This window comes from Branchiostoma floridae, chromosome 1 (genome assembly GCF_000003815.2).
Source record: "Branchiostoma floridae strain S238N-H82 chromosome 1, Bfl_VNyyK, whole genome shotgun sequence".
Lineage (NCBI taxonomy): Eukaryota > Metazoa > Chordata > Leptocardii > Amphioxiformes > Branchiostomatidae > Branchiostoma > Branchiostoma floridae.
Window position 1 is genome coordinate 21,125,308 of NC_049979.1, and position 21,654 is coordinate 21,146,961.

At 40.1% G+C, this 21,654-nt stretch overlaps 2 protein-coding genes across 2 annotated transcripts in view; both read left to right on the forward strand.

Moving 5' to 3' along the window:
• Positions 1 to 1,632, forward strand: part of LOC118414871 (CUB and sushi domain-containing protein 3-like) — an 11,650-nt gene extending 10,018 nt beyond the window's left edge. Inside the window, exons 9-11 of the mRNA XM_035819180.1 lie at positions 42 to 170; positions 635 to 805; positions 1,571 to 1,632. Coding sequence (XP_035675073.1) covers positions 42 to 170; positions 635 to 805; positions 1,571 to 1,632 — 362 coding nt within the window. The remainder of the gene's footprint in view (positions 1 to 41; positions 171 to 634; positions 806 to 1,570) is intronic.
• On the forward strand, positions 7 to 21,065 carry LOC118416568 (sushi, von Willebrand factor type A, EGF and pentraxin domain-containing protein 1-like). The gene is made up of 29 exons (XM_035821724.1): positions 7 to 170; positions 635 to 805; positions 1,653 to 1,823; positions 2,512 to 2,682; positions 3,267 to 3,440; positions 3,850 to 4,023; positions 4,543 to 4,716; positions 4,994 to 5,164; positions 5,448 to 5,621; positions 6,159 to 6,329; positions 6,915 to 7,088; positions 7,379 to 7,549; positions 7,954 to 8,124; positions 8,359 to 8,529; positions 9,007 to 9,177; positions 9,407 to 9,580; positions 10,005 to 10,172; positions 11,715 to 11,891; positions 12,268 to 12,438; positions 12,884 to 13,135; positions 13,506 to 13,642; positions 14,046 to 14,227; positions 14,969 to 15,114; positions 15,568 to 15,729; positions 16,637 to 16,756; positions 18,192 to 18,302; positions 18,763 to 18,876; positions 19,297 to 19,557; positions 20,151 to 21,065. The coding sequence occupies exons 3-29, from the start codon at positions 1,694 to 1,696 to the stop codon at positions 20,261 to 20,263; spliced, it is 4,485 nt and encodes a 1,494-aa protein (XP_035677617.1). The 5' UTR covers positions 7 to 170; positions 635 to 805; positions 1,653 to 1,693; the 3' UTR covers positions 20,264 to 21,065.
• The last annotated feature ends 589 nt before the right edge of the window (positions 21,066 to 21,654 follow it).

Consider the following 21,654-nt stretch of genomic DNA (forward strand, 5'->3'; position numbering starts at 1 on the left):
AAAACCATGCTTGACTCTGGACCCCCCTCTGAATGGTAAAGTCAATGGTTCCAACCTATATGGAGACACGGTAACCTTCACCTGCAATGTTGGGTTTGACTTGGTGGGCGACCAGACAAGGATCTGTCAGAGTGACCAGCAGTGGAGTGGATCACAGCCATATTGTCAAAGTAAGTTGATTTCACTTGAAAGTGCAGAGAAGAATCCCAGTAATCAATGCCTCTGGCCTTGGAGGTGATTGGTTGTCCACAGCTCTGTGGAATGTTTCTCATGTGTTGATTGGTCTGTTCTGATCATTTACCACCATTTGTGTACTTGGTGCCGATTGGATGGTAGTAATTCAGAGCAGGGGTTCCCATTGTATCTATTTGTGCAAGGTGACAGTTAGTCAAGCAGATGGATAAGATTTGGAAATATATTTGCTTCCTACATTATAACAAGTGCTGTCTCTTTCCTTGGTGCTGATTTGCTGGTAGCCGCTCAGTGTTAGCCTTCTGAGATGCTGATTGGCTCTCTTCATGGCAGTAAGTGGTATCCCTCTCCTTGGTGCTGAAAGGTTGGTAAGGTTGCACCTCAGTGCAGGGCATCCCAGAGGGCGATTAGCTTTGACCACTTACCTTCTGTGTCCTTGCAGAACAAGACTGCGGCCAGCTGCCAGCCCCAAGCCATGGCACGGTGTCAGGCGCGACTCACTATGGCAACCAGGTGACCTTCACATGTGATCCTGGGTACGAGATCTTTGGAAGTGTGACATTGACCTGTCAGGAGAATCAGCAGTGGAGCGGAGCTCCACCCACATGTACATGTAAGCACCTCTCTTCTTTAAGATATTGTCCACTGTATGTCTATAGCTCTGCAATGTAACAAAAATGTAACTTTTGTTATTGTTATTGGGTGGGCCGACTACTGTCTCTTGGCAGCCAGGGGCTGAATTGCGAGGAGCTTACAATAGGCGGGGATAAATCACAAGGGTCTGGAGCGAGCTGCCATTTTGCGCCACTCATGTGACCTCAATACGACAGTAATTGCCCCAGGTGCGGCCAAGGGACTGTAGGTTTTGAACCACTCACACTGCACCATCGCACATGTGGTGGGTTCTTAAACGTGCCTGGGGTATGGCTCGCCCCAGACATGGGACCTCCATTTTACGTCCTATCTGAGGGACTGCCCTAGCCAAAGCTAAGTACTCATTTTCACCTGAGCAAAGTGAGGAAAGCCGTGTAAAGTGCCTTTCCCAAGGGCACAAGATCGGTGACACACAGACGGATTCGAACTCGAAACCTCTTGTTACCGAGGCAGACACGCTGCCGCTGCGCCACGCGATCCAACTCTTCAACACAACTTTATTCAGGTTGCGACAAGTACAATACATTGTGAACACTAGGCAGCAGGCTGATATTGTGACCGCAAACATTTTCATATACACTATTTTAAGTAGATAAAATAGTTAGTACATTAAAAACAGGTAAAGCTATATATAATGATAAATGCAATGTACAAACGTAACAACATGGTAATGTTGAAATAGTCAGGCCCTTGTAACTGAAACACTTGCTCTATACCTCCCCAGTGTTTCACAAGTTGCTAGACGAGAGGATTATTTGTATTCCGGGTTTGGCTGATGTTATGTAATCCGTCTCTTTTGAAAACAGTGATAACATGCCCACCCCTTAGTCCGGTGAGCAACGGTCAGATGAATGGCGGCACCTCATTCGGAGACCAGGTGACGTTTGCATGCAATGTCGGGTACAGTCTCAGTGGGAGCCCCTCACGTACCTGCCTGGCAGATGGAACGTGGTCCGGAGTCCAACCAGTCTGTAACCGTAAGTGGAGTTACAATGGCTACAAGTATGTTTTCTACTTGTAAAGCAGAGGAAAAGCACAAGTAAGGTGCTCATGACAAACAATGCAACATTTTCAGACTATATAGACCAAAAACACTGTCATTTAATCAAGTCAGTGTACTTCTCCAGTTTTTTTCAACTTTTCACCAGCAAAAGTCATTGTTGTAGGTCCTTATTTTTGCCTGTCGTTGATAAAAATAAGAAATTGATTGTCTGGCAATGATGTCACATTGAACACAGCAGGAAATTTACAAAAAGTTGCACAAAGTCATGTTATTTGTAAAAACATATTTTGAGAACCAGCCAACACTTAAACATTGCAATTAATAATATCACAGTTACAAGAGACAACATGTATTACCATTCGGACGGGGCAAAGACTCTCTATCACATCAAACTCCCTTTCACAGCAAACTCCCATTCTTGGCAAACCTCCTTTCCCGGCACAAGAGAACATAGCCAACGTTGAAAATTGTGGACCCCCCCCCCCAAAAAAAAAAACAACAAACAAACAAACCCAGCCCCGTTCCAAAGACTGCAAGGGAGTCTAATGTATTGCAATATTTGCTTGTACAGCTTTTCAGAGGTACATAAAATTTCTTTTCCTTGCTGCAGTCAACCTCCATTCTGTAAACATGGTGTATTGTTAATCCTTTGCTATTTTCAGACATGAAGTGCTCTGACCTGGTAGCACCACAACACGGGTCTATGAGTGGAGGAACATATGTTGGCGACACTGTGACGTTCTCCTGTGATACTGGGTTTGAACTTGTCGGGACATCTGTCCAGACATGTGAAGTAACTCAAACTTGGAGCAATGCAACACCGACATGCACAAGTAAGCATAATTGTATACATGGTAACATGACTCAGTGCTTGAAATACGTTTTTTTCAGCCAGGTTGCCCAGGTGTCAACCTTAGTCAAAAGCCATGTTTCACCATCAACATTTCAGGTTGTCCCACTTCCTTTCTTCAAATCACCTACTTATCCATTATCTTTTCTTCCAGTTACATGTAACTTCTACCTGAAATGAAGTTGCACCAAGCAAAATGTGGTTCATTTGCAAGTGTGCAAGTGGGTATTTCAAGCACTGTGAGTGATACATAATGTTAGGTTGGCATACTGTTAATACCTGATTTTTAACCATCTTGTTACCAAGCATTGCTTAGCTAATGCAAATTCAGGTGAAAAGATTGACCTAAAAACAAAAATGCAAATCAGCAGGCTGGTGCAGTTTCTAAGTTTGCTAAACAAATATTTGAAAAAAAAAAATAGCAAATGCTACAAAATGATATAAAGGGACCTTTTTCTTTATTTTGTTATTTCTTTTTTTTTTACATTTTACCTCAAGATTCATTATTGTAGTACAGCATTGATTACTGACAGTGACCCTCTGTTCTTGATTTTTTTTCTTCATCAGGAGTGGCATGCCAAAACCTGGACCCTCCAACCAATGGTATGATAAACGTAATCAGTAACCTGTATGGAGGCGGAGTGACATTCGACTGCAATGTCGGTTACCAGCTTGTAGGCAGTTCAATATTGACCTGTCAGAGCGACCAACAGTGGAGTGGGTCACCACCTAGCTGTCAAAGTAAGAAAGACTCCTTAATATATATATTATTTAGAAATAGTCTCTTGCTACCAATATGTAAATACTAGAATGTAATTTGCAAGCAACAAATGACAATTTTTTCCATTTGTTGAAGTTCTCAAAGACCCGGTGTATTATAATAGTCTAAGATGATCATTTTTTTTCTCAATGATTCAATGGTTTCTCACAACAACATTTCATAAGGAGTTTGAGATTGTTGTGTAATATCTCTCAAATGAAGTACAATACAGGTATTTATGTCAAAACGCCTGCGGGTCGGAATGCCCTCCGGCTTTCGGCCGTCGGGCGATCCAACCCGCGGTCGGCCTGGTACCTCGGGTGATACGAAATACACCGTGTTGTATTCTATATGTACAGACTGACTTGTACTACTGGCTTTATCATCCAGAAATACAGTGCCCACCACTGACATCACCAGCAGCTGGTTGGCAGCTTCGCACCCAGCACTCCTATGGGGACAACGTGACATTCGAATGTGATACTGGGTACACCATGGTAGGCAGTGCCACGCTGACGTGCCAGGCTGACGGACAGTGGAGCGCATCGGAGCCTTCATGTCAAAGTATGCGACACCTGTTATCTTTCATGGCAGTTGATGTTATGTCATTGTAAATCTAAAATATACACATGAAATGCCTAGTCTTTTTGAAAATGTCATTATAGAAACAGTTGATTAGATTGTCTGGTATCCAATAGATTACATAGCCATGTTATTTATTGGCATTGTCTTGACTGTACATGATGTATTGTTAGATAGTGTGTCTGTGGGAGATGATGTATTGTACACTTTAACCTACAAACGTGTATTGAAAACATCTGTTTTAATTTCTTAATCCTTAAACTGCAGTGATTTGTTCAAGATGCTAGCAACTGTGTTGTATCATTTTCTCACTAATTATTGAATCAATATCTTTAATTCTGTATCTTTGTTGTTATCAACAATTCAGCAACAAAGACTGTTTTCTGAATTAGTTACAGATCTCATGCAAAACATTTCTTGTTTATAAACACAGTGATGTCATTGGTTATGAGACTAGAGTAACGTGTCTCTTTTATGTACTATGTACTTTTCTGTCATAAGGGATCCAGTGCCCTCCACTCAGTCCTATATCAGATGGTCAAATGAGTGCAAGCGGCAGCTTCTTCATGGACCGGGTGACCTTTGTGTGCAACTCTGGCTTTGATCTCTTTGGGAGCAACGAACGACTGTGTCAAGCAGACGGCACATGGTCGGGCATCCAGCCTGTTTGTAACCGTGAGTGACATTCACCTAATTCTTTTCTTCTGATGGTAATTTAATAACATAGAATACAACTATTCCTTTTCGTGAGGTATCAGCTGGACTGTAGGTTGGAGTGTCTGACAGCCAAAACTTTGTATCTATGTCATCCTTTGTTGTTAAATTTTTATGTGACCCAAGAAAACAGACCTTTCAATGCAAAATGCAACATGAGTTGAGAAAGTCTGGTTTCCTCAAACAAATCATTAAATCCAGTTTTCGACAGCGGTTTTGACCTGTTCTGTTCCCACAGGCACCAAGTGCCCTGATCTGGCTGCACCTGCTCATGGCTATGTAACATCGGGAACGTTCTATGGCGACACAGCGACGTACAGCTGCCAAATTGGGTATGAAATCGATGGCGTTGCAGTCAGGACATGCCAGGCTGATAAAACTTGGCGTGGGATGGAGCCGACCTGCACCAGTAAGCAACTCAGTTTTTTGTTTGTTGTTGATAAAGATTAGTGTTGATGACTTTTGCTGAGACTTAAGCATTTTACAATTCTGTGCATTATCTAAGACAGTGTTATCATGGCATTTTGTTAATATTACAACAATTTAACTCAAGATCTGAGTCCAGTGAATAATTTAGAACAAATAATTACCTAAAGCACTCTGCATGATTAATATATTCCTGAATTCTAAAACTCATTGTGTCTTCTCCTGTCACCATTGCACAGTGAAACAGACCACCCTCTTTATTTCAGGAAAGGAATGCCTGCTTTTGGATCCTCCAACAAATGGTGGAATATATGGGAATAGCAATCTGTATGGAGACACAGTAATCTTCTTCTGCCTTGCTGGGTTTGAGTTGGTCGGCAGCCCGATACTGACCTGTCAGAGTAACCAACAGTGGAATGGGACAAAACCATACTGTCAAAGTATGGAGACTTGTTTTTCATGGAACGCAATTTAAGCATTTGCAAAAGGCTGAGAGTAGACTCTAGTTTGTGCATTATAGTTTGGTAGTCATTGATACAAGGATAGAAAGTAAAATGATTTTCTTCAAATGGACACTCACCTCACTTGCGTACTTAAGGGTGAGCTGTTAATTGCACTTTTAATCACACGCACATGTAATAAGTCTTGTGTTCTACAAAGCATCACCTGTTCTTCTTGTTGAAGTTAGTTGGGCTGCTTTTAATGGATTGAGATACATTTCTACATACTGCAGTGATTTTTTTCTCCTGACACTCTTGTAAATCTTGAAATAGAATAGACACCTTGTTCTTCTATGTTCCCTGTTTGCCACACTGTACATGTAGTACAGTACCATATTATTTTTCACAGCTATTGAAGCCTTTTGCCATGAATTTGCATTTGTATGTATCTTACTTACTTTTAAACTATCATTATGCAATTTTCACCACGACTCCAAGATGAGAGAAAGTCACTTCTTATATAACTATTCAATGCAGAAAAAGAATGCCCACCGCTACAAGCACCAACCAATGGTGGCACTTCTGGATCTTTTACCATTGGGAGCCAGTTGACTTTCACATGTGATCCCGGGTATGTGCTCAATGGCACTGCATCACTGTCCTGCTGGGCACACCAGGTGTGGAGTGGAACCCCACCAACTTGTGACCGTGAGTATTCACTTTCAAATCTATCTTGAGCTTGACTCTAGAGGCCTGTGGTACAGTAATGCAGATACTCAGGTTCTTCATGATTCGAATGAACAATATTCAACAATCGATGAGCAACCTTGTTGTGGCTCATTGTTCATTCGAAGTGTTTGACATTTTATATAATTACAAGACTTAGTGTCAAGCTTCCATATATCTTGCATAGAGTCCGATGTATTTTCATGTGTAAATGGAAGACAAATGAGGCAATAAGCTTAGGACAAATCTTATTGATTATGTGTGACATATCACTTCCAATGGCTGTGTCTCCAGACTATAATAGCTCATGGTTGAATGATAAAGTCAAAGCTTAGTATGGGGTATAATCAACAAGAAATATGCTATTCAACCAGCTTACTTGTAGTTGATGCGGCATTGTGCCACAATCAAAGATTTTGAGATGGTCTCTAAGTTATCTTGTATGATTCAGGCATGCAAAGTAGTTGCAAATTCATTTGATTCACTTTCAATCTTTTTCAAGACTGACCGTCATGATCAGGAGCATTTTGTTTACAAGATTTATGTTATTGCTGTTTCTGCAATCAGGGATAAGCTGTCCAGCTCTGAGCCCACCAACCAATGGCCAGATGAATGGCAACAGTAACTTCTATGGAGACCAAGTGATATTTGCATGTGACCTTGGCTTTGAGCTGAATGGGAGCCTCTCACTCATCTGTCAATCAGATGGAACCTGGTCAGGAGTCCAGCCAGTTTGCAACGGTATGTTAATGTCTGTCTAAGAATAACATTTGTCTTTAAACTTAACATGGATTGAACACATGGATTATAGGGTTAAAAAGTAAGACTCAATGTGCATTTTGCTTTCTTTTGATATCACAGTCCAGGGGCTGATTCACCAACTGATGATGAATTTCTGGCAACAATGCCAAGCTGCAAAGTCAACATTGAAACTCTTCCTAGCAGTAAAATATGATGGAGATGCTATAGATGGCCTTATATCGATGGCACATTTTGGGAATGTACATCATCGATTTTGATTTTGCTCCTAGCGTTGAAGTGTCAAACACTGACTGCACCTGCCCATGGGACCGTGGCTGGTGGGTCGTCATTTGGTGACACTGCCACGTACTCCTGTGATGCTGGGTACGAGGTGGTGGGAACTTCCACCAGGTTGTGCCAACCTAGCAGGACATGGAGCGGAAATGAACCAACTTGTGAAAGTAAGGGATATATCTCAAGTAATTTAGTCAAAGTATATATGTCATAGACTAGGTATAGGTGCATCCTTTCAATGATTTTAAGAATTGAACTGTCATCATGAAACAGTGTGCAATTAAGAAATACCATGAAGTCTTCCATATCCATGTTCAGAAGCAGTGCTGAGTTGCAATTCATTGCTACATCTTTAGGACATTGATAATGGCACACGTTCTTTTGGAATATGGGATACATGGAGTACACAAGACCAGACTGAATGTAGACTGTAGTACTGTAGCAGCTTTTTGATAGTTATCAACTTCTTGAACCTTTGGCAAACTTAACGAATGTAGGAAGAGTTGATTAAGTTACACTTAGTCTTCACTTGTAAAAGTTTAAGTTTGTATATTAACTGATATCATCACAGAACTATCATGTGCAAGTCTGGACGCTCCTCTCAATGGTGGGATCAGTGGGTTCAACCAGTATGGAGATACGGTGACGTTTGACTGCAGCATCGGATTTGAGCTGGTGGGCGACCAGACAAGGACCTGTCAGAGTGACCAGCAGTGGAATGGAACACAACCATACTGTCAAAGTAGGCCAAAACGAATCCTAAGATGATAGTGAAATAACAATCATTTAAGCCAATGTGTGTTTTGGTAAGTTTTCCATAAGAAAAGCACAACTTTACAATCATACATGTCAATAAAATGTTATACTGCTGCGAATAAATTTCCCATAGAGAACTGACTGTACTGACGGCGTATTGCAAAGGAAGTAGAAATAATACAGTAATAGACTGAGTATAAAACATCTACTTACTCATTAGGACTGAAGTGCCCACAGCTGGGTATGATCACAAATGGTGGCTTCAGTGGTGGCATCTTTTATGGTGATTATGCCTCTTTCATGTGCAACGCTGGGTATGAACTTCAGGGTAATACCAGTGCAGTCTGCATGGACAACGGACAATGGAGCAATCCAGCACCTTCATGCATAGGTAGGCAGCAAAACGCCTCACCAATATACATATAGTGTAGTATTGACATGAACTCGCATAATTATGCCAGGTAACCCTTACACAACTACCTTAAAAAAACAGTATTAAATCCAGCTTCAATAAATCCCTGAGATATGCACATCAGATACTAGTCATTTCAATGCCATGGCTTCAAATCCCACTGCTGCCACCATGTTGTTCTCTGATGTCCAGAAATCCCTGACAAGACCTTGATAACCCAGTTTTTAATGTGACAGTCATAGTGGGATCTCAAAAGGTGACATCATTGAGTCAAGATTAAGGTACTTATTAATAAGGATTCTGTATGAATTCATTGATAAATTTTTTTACCGAGGGAATAAGTGTCAAATAACAAGACAACCAAAACAAATTTAATCCTTGTCATCTTATTTTTCAGACCATAGGCTATAATGTCATCGCACTTATAATGTTTTGTTAATTTTTCCTACCCTTCAGCAAAGGAATGTCCTCCCCTAACAGCCCCACAAGATGGTGCCATGACTGGGACCTTTTTTGTGGGTGACAGGGTGACCTTCTCCTGCAAGACTGGGTTCAACTTGGTGGGCAGCACTGTCATAGTGTGCAAGGACACTCTTACATGGAGTGATACTATCCCAAAATGTGAAAGTAAGTTTTGATAAGTTCGTGTTATCACAGAAGAGTTAGACTTAACAAGTTACTTTTAGATAGTCTTTTTGGCATAACTCTAAAATTGAAAGAATTAGAACTGAAAAAAAGAGTTCCTCTTTTTTCAATGTTATGAAGTAAGACAATTTAAAGTCCATTTTTCCCCATAAAATTTTATGCATTTCTACTATGTCAATCTAAAGGTTCTTCTTTTTTTCTTGAAATAAAGGTGTTACTTGTCCCTCACTTCTTGCCCCGGTCTATGGGTTTGTAAGAGCCCCAGGGAATACTTATGGCGATACAGTGAACATTTCATGTGCACCTGGATATGAGATCATTGGTGACAGCGTCAGGACATGTGAAGCCAGCGGACTGTGGAGTGGCTACACACCTCTATGTCAAAGTGAGACAGTTACTATATGGAACATCTATGTTAAGAGACAGTTGTGTGACACCATTGCTGAAACAATTACTGATATGCAGGTATTTGAAGTGGTTTCGATTTTCCTTAAATCATGTATTTTTGTAAAAAGTATCTATTTGTTATCTTCCTGGTAACAGGTCATACGCTATGTAAGGCAAACTGTAGTCTAAGAATGATTTGTATTCTGATGAATACAAATAAAAATACTTATGAATTTTACCTTAATTCTACTTCATCTAGTCCAATGTAATGTACTAGGCGAAGTTCAATCGTTATTGTTCAGAAGTGTCAAGAATAAGTTTAAGGTGTATCTCCTGATGTATCAGGAGCAGTGTTAAATCTGTAATTTTTGTCATTACTTTGTCTCCTCAATGGAAACATTATCTTTCTTCTCTACCAACAGGGAAATGCTGTAGTGCACTGTCCATTCCATTTGGTGATTATGCGGGAACCATCTGCTACAACGACACCATTACCTTCAACTGTGATCCTGGTTATGAAATGTTTGGAGCCACAAAGGCAACGTGTGATGAGACTGGTCAATGGGACACCGCAGTTCCCCAATGTCAAAGTGAGTAAGCAGGCTGGTGTGTCAAAATGTTGAGATTGTATCTTATGCAAGCCTATTATATATAGCATTTTCAAAAAGGTTTGGCGTCATGGAAAAGTGTTGAAATTGTGATGTTAACATGTCTACGAGATACAGACCGTCACTTATTCAGTTATCTTTTTCTAGACCCCAAAACTTTCCTAACTGAGACACACAATGTAGTCTGCATCGCCAATATATTTTTTGAACATCACTCTTGTTTTGACCTTTTGCCCAGAGTAGTGCTGTGACAGTTCTCTGGTGATTTCTCTGGACATTTCTAATTCAGACAATTTCCAGCATTTTCTTCTTTGCTACAACAAGAGTTCTTATTGCAGATACGTTTAGCACCAAGGGTAGGTCCAGGTCTAACATTTGAAGCTGTTTCAAATCCATCACTCTTGTTTTGACCTTTTGCCCAGAGTTGTGCTGTGACAGTTCTCTGGTGATTTTTCTGGACATTTCTAATTCAGACAATTTCCAGCATTTTCTTCTATGCTACAACAATAAAGTTCTAATTGTAGATACTTTCAGCACCAAGGACAGGTCCAGGTCCGGGTCTTGTAATTGGCTGCCTTATACCTAGGTTACACATAGCCGACTTTGGCTCCCGAACACTAGCCGACTCTTAGCCGACCCAAGTTGGTAGTAGTTCGGGAGTAGTCTGACCAGTTTAGGCCACGCCTATTTTTTAGTGCCGAACATGTCCCGAACACCTCCCAACCAGTAAATGACTTACTCCCGACTGTGTCCCAAATGCTAACTAACCTATCACCAACCATCCCGACCTCTAGCCGCAGACTGCCGAATCACTCTTGACTGATCCCCAACCGATTCCCGACCCTTTTTCGACTTGAAATAGACATAATCAGCGATTTTCAAAAGAGTGCTCATTTTCGTTTTTAATCACGAATGTCCTTTGTTCTATTTATAAACATCACCAAGAGATCAAATTTAGATCACATATAGCTCCAGTGCGGCATTTATGGGTCTTTTTGCTTTTGGCTGGATGTCGGTCGTGTGAAGTTCGGGAGTGATTCGTCTACGTTCTGGCAATAGTCTTTTTGCTTGGGAATGAGTTAGCAGAGATTTGTCTAAGGTCTTGGGGTGAATCATTGGTAAGTTGGAAACAATCTGGGAGTAAATCAGCAATGTTTATGGCGTGGTTAAGATTTAATGTGACTGCTGACTTACTCCCGAACACCAACCGAACACTAGCCGACCGTGCCGAACACCAGCCGACCACCAACCGACCCATTCCAGAGTTGCCGTTCAGAGCCGAATGTTTTGAACATTTCAAAACATTCGGATGGAGCAGCCGAACACCAGCCGACTCAGCCGAACGCCAGCCGAACGCCAGCCGACTCAGCCAAACGCCAGCCGACTACAGCCGACTAGCTCCTGAATCACTCCTAAACCATAGTCGGGAGAGAGTCGGGAGCCAAATTCGGCTATGTGTAACCTAGGCATTACATTTGAAACTGTTTCAAGTCCATCACTTTTGTTTTGACCTTTTTTGCCCAGAGTTGTGCTGTGACAGTTCTCTGGTGATTCCCAATGGCCAGTTGACTACTCCACACGGCAACTGTTTCAATGCTGTGGGTCTAGTGGACTGCTCTATTGGCTACATGGTAAATGGAAATGACATCCTCTACTGCAATGCAAGTGGACAATGGGAAGGAAAGATGCCCCAATGTGAACGTAAGAACACTATGTTTTTTTTACCACATTATCCGCCTTGCCACTTGTATAACATTATCATATTATCAACCCCAGTCTTCTTTGAAATGGGTTCATATTCAAAATTGTGTAATAGATAACTACTATAAATTTAGTGCTGTGATTCAATTGTTCTTAAATTTGTTCATTTTCTTATAGTCACAATCACCTGAAATTAATCCTCTACTTGTCTTTGTTCAATATTCAGATGACAAAAATAGCCCAAACAGACAGAGTTTGATTGTATGGAGAACCAAGTTGAAGAAAAGCTGAGCATATTTCAATTCTAAGTTATTCGTCATGACTGTATCCTCTGCTACATTCCTTTACAAATGTTTACTTTTCCCTCCTTTTACAGTGATGTGCTGCGGAGATCCAGGATCCATTCGAGATGGCACAGTAAGCTTTACGGGGGAGTGCTACGGTGATGTTGCAAACTACTCATGTAACAGTGGATTCGCTCTCGTTGGCAACGCATCCTACACATGTTCTCCCAGTGGTGACTGGGGACCATCGCCTTATTGCCAACGTGAGGAAAATAACCATGATTGTTCTTGTTCACAGCTATCTTACTCATAGATGAACACAAGTCTAAATTCAACTTCAAACCAAGGTATTGTCTTTTCTCTGATGGAAAAAAAGTGTTTGATTGCTAGGTACTAGGATTAACAGTGTGGAGGGGGTGAGGACAACTAAGTTGAAACTGCGTAGCTGATTGACATATTTCTCTGCTTGGTTTTGGAATTTTTCAATACTTGGAAGGCTCTATAATTTCTGAAATGCTGGAAGCTGGAAGTCACCTGGGATGTAGTCACTGTTAAGTGTTTATTTCAGTTTAGGCCACACTGACTTAATTTTATGGATGACATACTGTAATTTTATGTAAAAGAAGTTTAATAACTTTGGCAAACATTACATAGTAGTAGCCATCTGTGGCATCACCAGTCATGCTTACAGTGCTCGTCCCTTTTCAGCTTATAACCTGTGTGACAGAACTACTCTGGCTCAGCCGCATGGAGGCACCAAGATCTGCTTCACCAGCCCACAGGGGACGGAAATGGTGGAGTTCTGTCAGATGCACTGCAACCCTGGGAAGGAGTACTCCAACCATAACGAAGCCATGTATGAATGTAGTGCTGCAACAGGCTGGTTGTGGCAGGTCCGTGTCTATAGGCCAGGTGGCACGAGTGCCTTCGTGTCTGTCAATGTTGGAGTATGTTCTTCTGGTAAGTATGGCAAATGCCACAGTGAAAATTTGTACTACATGCAATAGATAAGAGTTAGTTGTATAAGATTTCATGATTAGTCGCTTTGTACACATAAGTGACCATGATTACACTCAATGCAATTTTTCTATATCAAAGGGGGCGATCTACATGACTCACTGTATGGAGAGTATGGTATTATGGCGATCACAAATGATGCAATATCCTTGACACTCATGATTCAGAAAAGTCCCTTACGCATTATGTTAAATTCAATCTCAATTCAAGTACACTCGACAGTGAGTTCTGTCACAAATCCTGAAAGATTGAAACAATGAATAAAAAGTCTGACTTGTCCTTTTGTTTCACTTTATTTTCGGATACTCCACAGCCTACATTAACCCGTTTGCTGCGGTGGTTGCCAGTGGTCTGACCATCACCATGTCGGGACCTGTTGACATGGCAGCTATAGAGACAGAGATGAGGCACTACCTCATCGACCATAACCTCTGCACTCTGCCATGTCAGGTGGGTTTTCGCTCTCGCAGAATCTGTGTTATGCCTTCCTCCTCATAGGGCACTGGCTAAGCAAATTATAGAATTATGGCAAATGCAGATTAATATTATTGCATTTGGTGCAGATCATACGGTCATTTTGAGTCTCAAAATTCTGCCAAATACCCTGAGATTACGCCATTGAATGCCAACGATAACAGTACATGTTATTGGGGACTTCTCGAGACTGTCTTGAAAACCTGATATCTGAAGTGTGCATACCACAGAGACTGTTGATGCTGTACAGTAAATCATTTAATTTGAATTTCACTGTCAGGGTCACTTATCTTTAATGTGGCAGACTTAGAGTACCCAGTGGAATAATGAGAATATATTTCAGATTTGGTCTCTATATAACATTTTGTGTTCATTTCAGGTTGGCAACATTGATCTGCAAATTGATCCTATGGCCAGAGTTGGGCCATGGGCAAAGAAAAATACAAGATCCAACAGCCGTCTCTTGGTTTCGATCCAACTGTTCTCCTATGCAGATGAAAGCCTCATCACCCCAACTAACACAGTTCAGATGGAGTGGGTTCGACTGGCTGGAGAACTCAGGTACTGCTTTTGTACTTGTACTTGGTGATTTAGCAATATCTCTGACAGTTGTAGTCCGGTGGTTTAGTGTCTCGGCCTCTCTAGGTGAGTGGAGCTAGAGGTTGTATGTTTGAATCTTGGCTGTTTTCTCTCCCCTGACACTCATGATATTTATTGCAGTTCTTAGCACATCGGGACTTAATGGTTCCCTGTCAATTGCACTAAGTGTTGAAAAAAAATGGCGGAATGTCCTGGTACAATGAATCTGTATCATACACTGTACAAATTGTCTGTCTATTCTGTTACAACCAGGGAAAGATACAATCTTCTTTGAGCTAAACTTGCTTGAGATCACCCTTTTCTCTACTACATCAGACTTTTGCTGACACCTTTTAAAGCATTTGCTAACTCGTAACTCCTTGATAACTGAGGACAATGTATGACAACTTCTATGTAATGCAAGTCCGCACTTATCAACAGTATACATATATCCGTCGTATCTAAAACAGAGTATTTAGGGATCAAGGTAACGGACAGTCATTTCAAATTACAATACTTTTAAAATGTTGTAGTTTCAAACAACTGTCTGTCGCCTACTAACCACTAAAGAATTCCGTTTTAAAAACAACGGATATAGGTATCCCTCGGATAAAGGTGAACTAGCATTAATACTATGGAAAGTATGAATACACAACATACTGCAGCCTTTTCAGTAAATAAATCATTTCCGATATGATTTCATCTTTTGTGGGTTTGTTTTAGGGAGGTTCTGACAACTCTGGAACAACCAGGCGGGATCATTCTGACAGTCCAGGGAGTGGATATGGTGCTCCATGCTGAAAACATGCAGATCTCCCCTCCCAGTCTGGGATGTCAGCAGGGAGAAGTACTGGAGGGGGTTCAGTGTAGTATGTATTACTCATAGAATTAGGATACAATGAAAAAAAAACATTGATTACGCAGTGTAACATCATATATAATTGGACTTAGTTGAAATTTGGAAAAGTACCCCCATCTTAAAATCAACAGGGTTTTTCTTTAACGACGTAGATTTACCTGGCAATGCCTACAGGGAAGCCTATTGAAGAAAGTTTATGATAATAGTGGGACACAGTACTCTTTTGCTTATAATATCACATAATACCACATCCAACAAAGTGTGGATATCACTGCAGAAAGAGGAATACCTGCCTAAACATGACCTGATGAATCTATTCACAAAAGTGGACCTGTTGAATTGTGCACCATCTCATCAAAGTGTTAAATCATATCATATTACAGGTTTCTCTTATTCTTGCATGCAAGAAAACTCATAGATACCATAAGTTACCATATGTTGATTATAGGGTTTTATTTCACAGGACAATGTGGCCCAGGCACGTACTACGATGTGTATGAGAACGACTGTCGCCCATGCCCGTACGCCACTTACCAGGATGAGTCAGCACAAACTGAGTGCAAACCATGTAAGGATGGGACCACAACTGCCATGATAAGTGCCCGCAACTCCACCCAATGTCAAGGTATTGTTTATCTTGAAATATTTGTAGTACGTTTATCTTTGCAGTTCTCATTACTGTTTCAAAATCATATTCTAGATATCAGGAGAAATTAGATCCTCATGAAAATAAGTGCATTACAATATCTTCTTGTCCAGCTTCGACTTAAGTTGCAAGATGTTAATATATCTAAAGGAAACTTAAGCTATGATAAACCTACACTCATACTGTTAATTGATAACCAATAATGTTAGTAACATCAACTCTCATTATTCCTCCGGGTGCTATAATTCCACCACCTCCCCAAAACATTGCTATTTATAATATAATAGAGACCTTCTCAAGATTGACTGGAAAACCTAAATATCTGTGCATATACCTCAGGATTACTGACGCTGCATTGGTACGTCTCTTTAAAGCACTTTGACTTAAGATATTTTTTTTCATTTGGCGGTATAATTTGTGGCATCTGGTGGAATTATGAGAGTTCATCTTGCAAATCAGAATTTTGAACACGTGTACCTATCTCTAAAAGCGTATGCACCACGTCTCAGCTGAGAATACCTTTTATATGTTTATTGGCTTTAAAAATTTTTAACTCAGACAATTTCCAGTGTTTTCTTTCTTGTTACAACAATAGAGGTCTAATTGTAGATACTTTCAGCACCAGGGACAGGTCCAGGTCTTGGAATCTGTTATATGAAATTTGAAGCTATTTCAAAGCCTGGCCCTTACTACTTGAATCAAAATATTATAACTTTGTAGTCAATAAATGATCAGTACAGATTTCAGAATCAAGGACAGGTCTAGATCTTGGAATTGGCAATTTGAAATTTGACACTGATTCAAATCTACGCCTTATTACTTTAAACAAAATTAACAACATGCTTTGACAAGAGTATTGTTTTGTCTTGACTTTGCTGCTGTCTAGCCTTTGCTGAGTGTAACTGTGGCATCCATCCCTGCAAGCTGACGGATGCAGCAGGATACGTCTGTGATTGTCTGGATGGATACAAAGAGGAGAACATTGCAGGGGAGCTGCTGTGCAAAGGTGCATTATTTATCACTCATTGTACAGTCAAACTTGTCTATAGTAGCCACTCAACGGACTGAAGAAAGGTGGCCACTAAAGAGAAAATGTTAATCAATTGACCACGATCGTACGAGCAGTAAGTTACACATGATTTCAGAACCCACTAATCTTTTTTACCCAGTAACATTGTCTCAATCGTCTTAGAATTCAGCTTACCCTGACAAAGTCAAATGTACCAAAAATGATTGATTTTGTCATGCGGAATGTTGGTAATTTGCTGACAAAGACATGCGTACCTTCCGCTACCGCCAAAATGACCCTGTCGGGAACTCCAAATCCTTGCAAACTACGATTTTAAACTCGGTGCAGGGTGACATATGGCATCTGTATGACCACAATATGCAGTGTTACTGTATCTACGGGACCGGAAATCGTGTGGCCGTAGCTATGTTGGACAGGTGGCTGCTATATAGACTACCGTATATTCTCGAATAAAGTACGCACTTTTTAAACTTTTCAAAATTGAAAAGGTACTACAAGTTGTTGCCAAAGTTGGGGTGCGTACTTTATTTGAGGTCACTGCACAGAGAAATGGTAAAAAAAAAGCCTAAAATAAAGCAAGGTGGAGCTACACTTCTAGTAATGTTTCAAAACATGCACATTGTTCTTGTCTTGTAGTTGTCTAAACATGAAACAAAGAAATTGTCTAAACAGGATTTACATAAGATTAGTATTTGCATACAATCCTTTTGAGTTAGTGACTTTGACTGTACAACTGGTTTTTCCTGATTTCTTCTACCAGTTCACATTGATTTTTATAATTTGCAGTAGGCAATTCACAAGTTTATAGAGACAATGAGAGTGTAAATGCAGGTTATTTCATGCAAAATAACCTGGGGAAAACATCATAAATTTGAATTTATCCAGTTAAAGGTCTGTTCAAAATTGGTGGAAAAGGGGTGCGTACTTTATTTGAGTTTTTCCATTTTACCTTTCAGTCCCAAAGATCTGTCTAAGACTTGTCCAAAATCAGGGGTGCGTACTTTAATTGGGGTGCGTACTTTATTCGAGAATATACGGTATTTCTTAATGCTTAGGTCATCTCCATAAAAGAAAAAAGTTCTGTTCTACGCTGGTATGTCATAAAGCATTGTGCATTGTTGTTGCAAACAAGACAACATCATGGTTTGAACAACTGAAGTAGTGTTTTTAGGAGCACCTTTCAGCATCTAAAGGTTTATTACTGTAGCAGTACTAATGATATAATAGTTCTACCATAAAAGACTAATAATGGTAGAAATATTTGCTTGACATGTGTGCATGTCTTCCTCTTATTTCATCGTCATCATTTTGAAATCATGTAAGCCCCAGGTTGTTTGCTAACTGATATTTTTTACCCAAAAAAAGGAATAATCTCTAACGAAAATTGTGCGATTTCCTATGTTTTGTACAGACATTGATGAGTGTTTGCAGCCGGATGTTTGTCCAAATGCCGCATGCTACAATCGCCCAGGGACCTACTCCTGTCAATGCTTACCAGGATTTGAGGAGCCAAACTGTATTGGTAGGCATCATTTTCACAATCAGTAGGAAATACCACTGTGACCGTAGAAATGCCTACCTGCCTAAGTGCCTAGGCCAGGGACTGGCCCTTTGCTCCACTCTGTTAGAAGTCTCCAGGTTGCACAGTACTTTGCACTCCGTGAACTTGATACTCTGTCCAATAACCTATGCAATAGAAATACTACAGCATTTCTAGTGAGATGTATGGAAGCCAGAGTTTTAAAGATTTTACTACTTGTTCGTATTGTATATATATATATACTAAGTTTTTCTATGTCATGTAAGATTTTATAATTTGAAATTCCTAGATCAAAGAGAGCAATCAACATATTTCATGACATTCTTAAAACTCTGATCTTGGCAAGGAATTGTAGCAAAGTGCATTATTCCGTTGGCTCTAAGTTATCATCTCTGTGAATGTATCTTTATCACATGCAATGATTGATCATTTTGGCACACAGATATCGATGAGTGTCAGTATGTGGGTTTCTGCCCAGACAACTCCCAATGTACCAACACACCGGGCAGCTACAACTGCACCTGTCTACCTGGACATTACGGACCCAACTGTGAAGGCAAACACAACTTTATATACTTTTCACTGGGAGTATTCATTGATAAAATTTTCAAATTTTTCTTTCCCAGTTACATTGTAGGTTTTCGATTTCTACTCTATACTACAGCTTTATTTCAAACTACAGCATAAATAACATATGAATCATTGATAAACATGAATTGCTAATGCAGCATGCCACATATTCATTTTATAATAGATATTCTTAGTATGTCAAAGTATGTATTTTCTATTATAGTAATCTGCTTCCTATCAATACATGCAATATCATGTATACATCCATAATGCTTCAATTGGAGGAATTGCTGAAAACGGGAGTGAGTGACAGTCTGGTATTACATTTTTGAATGAATATTCAATGACACTCATTCTATTAGAGGTATCCAGACTGGTAACCTTTAAATGATTGTAATCTTTCCAGAGTGTACACCATTCCAGGGTAACTGCTACTCCGTGTCAGAAACCCGGGGAAGGTATGACCAGGCCAAGCAGGAGTGCAATGAGAGGGGCGGAATTCTGGCAGTCATCAATGACCAGGTGACCCAGGACTTCTTCATCCAGCTCCTGTCAGTGGACAACAAGGATGTCTGGATAGGGTTGACTGACGAGCACTTCACTGGACAGTGGCAGTGGAGTGACGGAACACCCATTAACAGTAACGTCTACACTTTTTGGGCCTATGGTGAGTTTAATATCTGTAGTAGAATTCTGAACCATATGTTGCCATTGTTAAAACCCATGCTGCTGTTATTAAAAACTTTTATTAGGAAATTTGATATCATATCATCATTAAGACCTTAGGAAGGTTCTTGAAATGTCAGCTGATGAAATCCTGAAAATCCTGGAATGCAGCTGATTTACCATCCTCAATAAGTGATTCATGGGCATACAATATTGCATCCATGTTTTTTCATAAAGGATATGACGGGTGTTAATTTTTGAAAATTTGTGACAAATAAATAGTCGTTTTAAACATTTAATACAATTTATTATCTTTGCTACTCTGGTGTTATATATTTTGGCAACATGATAGATACTTATTTCTAATATGGAGCCAGGGCCTGATACAAAGAATAATTGAAATAAATAATGTAATTTGAATTTCTAACTCATCCATATTGGAATAGGAAAATACAGGGGTTATAGATCAGTTGAAAAACAGAAACTTAGAATGCATAACTGGTAGTTTTGGTAACGTGGTTAGCATTTTCTGAATGACTATGCTACTCTGGTGTCATTTTGTCAACATGATATTCATTGACTCTTTTTGCTCAGGTGAGCCAAATGGTTCTGGAAACTGCACCCACCTCTGGCCACTTGCTGGGTTCCAGTGGGACGACATGCGGTGTCATGGAACCACCTACCACATCTGCCAGTTCACTTTCTAGCCTGGCACGTTTCAGCATTGTCACTATCCAATTGAACATTTTGAAAGGCCATCAAAATCTAGCTTTGAATAGCACTAAAGGTTGAAAAAACTAAAGATTTTTACACATCGATCTTATAATGTAAGGTTTGAGATTTATGACTGACAAACATCCAGTAGAATAGTATGTTACTGTCTACACAGTGTGCAATTATGTATGTGAATAATTCCAGAGGCCTAGGCAAAGAGAAATGCTATACTTATGCCAGTTATCCAACCAGCCCTAGCAAAAACTTTTCAACCCTAGACTTGGGGGGGGGGGGCAATCGAGGGCAAGGGGCAAAATTTCAATGTGACATCTGAGTGATTATTTTTAAAAACATGGTAGAGTCATTTTCCAACATGATCTCCTCATTTCCGTTTTCAGTCATTATCGGAAAAAGAGATGCACAGAGATCCCTTTATGCTGAGACCCAGGTTATGTTAATGGACTAAATCTACAGAGAAAAAGAGAGAATCTATAAGTCCTACTGAGACTTGATTTTTAAAGAGTGTAGTCAGATACAAAAGTTTTTTCCAAGAACTGACTGCTGAGCACATTCGAGAACTTCACAAAATCAAGAATAGTCTCAGGTCCATTCTCGTTCTTGTTCTCATTCTTGTGTTTTTGTGATGTACTGTATATCAAATTGTAGGGTATGCTGTTGGATTAAAATTGTTATCCAATTACACCAACTCATGAACACGAGTTGATATGAACACATTAACTCATCATATCGGTATCGTTTTGCCTGTGTCTGACAATACAATGAAATAGCTTATGAGCTGTGTTTGTTGTGCAATTTTGTGTGTTGTCATTCCTGCAAGGGTTACATTGATAGAAGATAAAAGGCATTCTGATGAAAGAATGTATCCTAATTGCATTGCAATAACTATGAAATCGAATGAAGGATCCCGAAGTTTCACGTCTTTTGGTAGGCGGTGAAAAATTTCCCAACTAAAGATTAAAGATTGATATGAAAAATTTACCAAACTTATTTTCTAGAGAACGTCAGGGCTCCCTTGTGGGTGCTCTGTCCGTGAAGAATGTTTTGAGGATGAGCACCTGCCCCATCCCTGTGACAAGTATGATCCCTGTCTGGAATATAGACCACCACAGCACACCGACGCTCAACTGTTCCGCGTTCCCTCTTCCAATGGCCTCCTTCAGACGGTAGTCCTGGGGTGGTAAAATGTTTATAGATAAACGAATTTTTATTGATGCAACAATGATTGTGCCTGAATATCTAGAATATGACATTCGAGGAGTCACAGGTCCAAAAATCTAGATTTGTATCACGTAACGAAGATTATATAAAATCCACAAACATGGAAAGATAACTACAGTTTTTCTTATAATAAAATAATATGATA

Excerpts from the sequence above, each read along its gene's own strand:
- LOC118416568 (XM_035821724.1), top strand. The coding sequence starts at position 1,694 with ATGAATGGCGGCACCTCATTCGGAGACCAGGTGACGTTTGCATGCAAT. Across the intron at positions 2,683-3,266 it reads TGCAACACCGACATGCACAA|GAGTGGCATGCCAAAACCTG; the intron begins GTAAGCATAATT and ends TTTCTTCATCAG. Across the intron at positions 4,717-4,993 it reads CATCCAGCCTGTTTGTAACC|GCACCAAGTGCCCTGATCTG; the intron begins GTGAGTGACATT and ends CTGTTCCCACAG.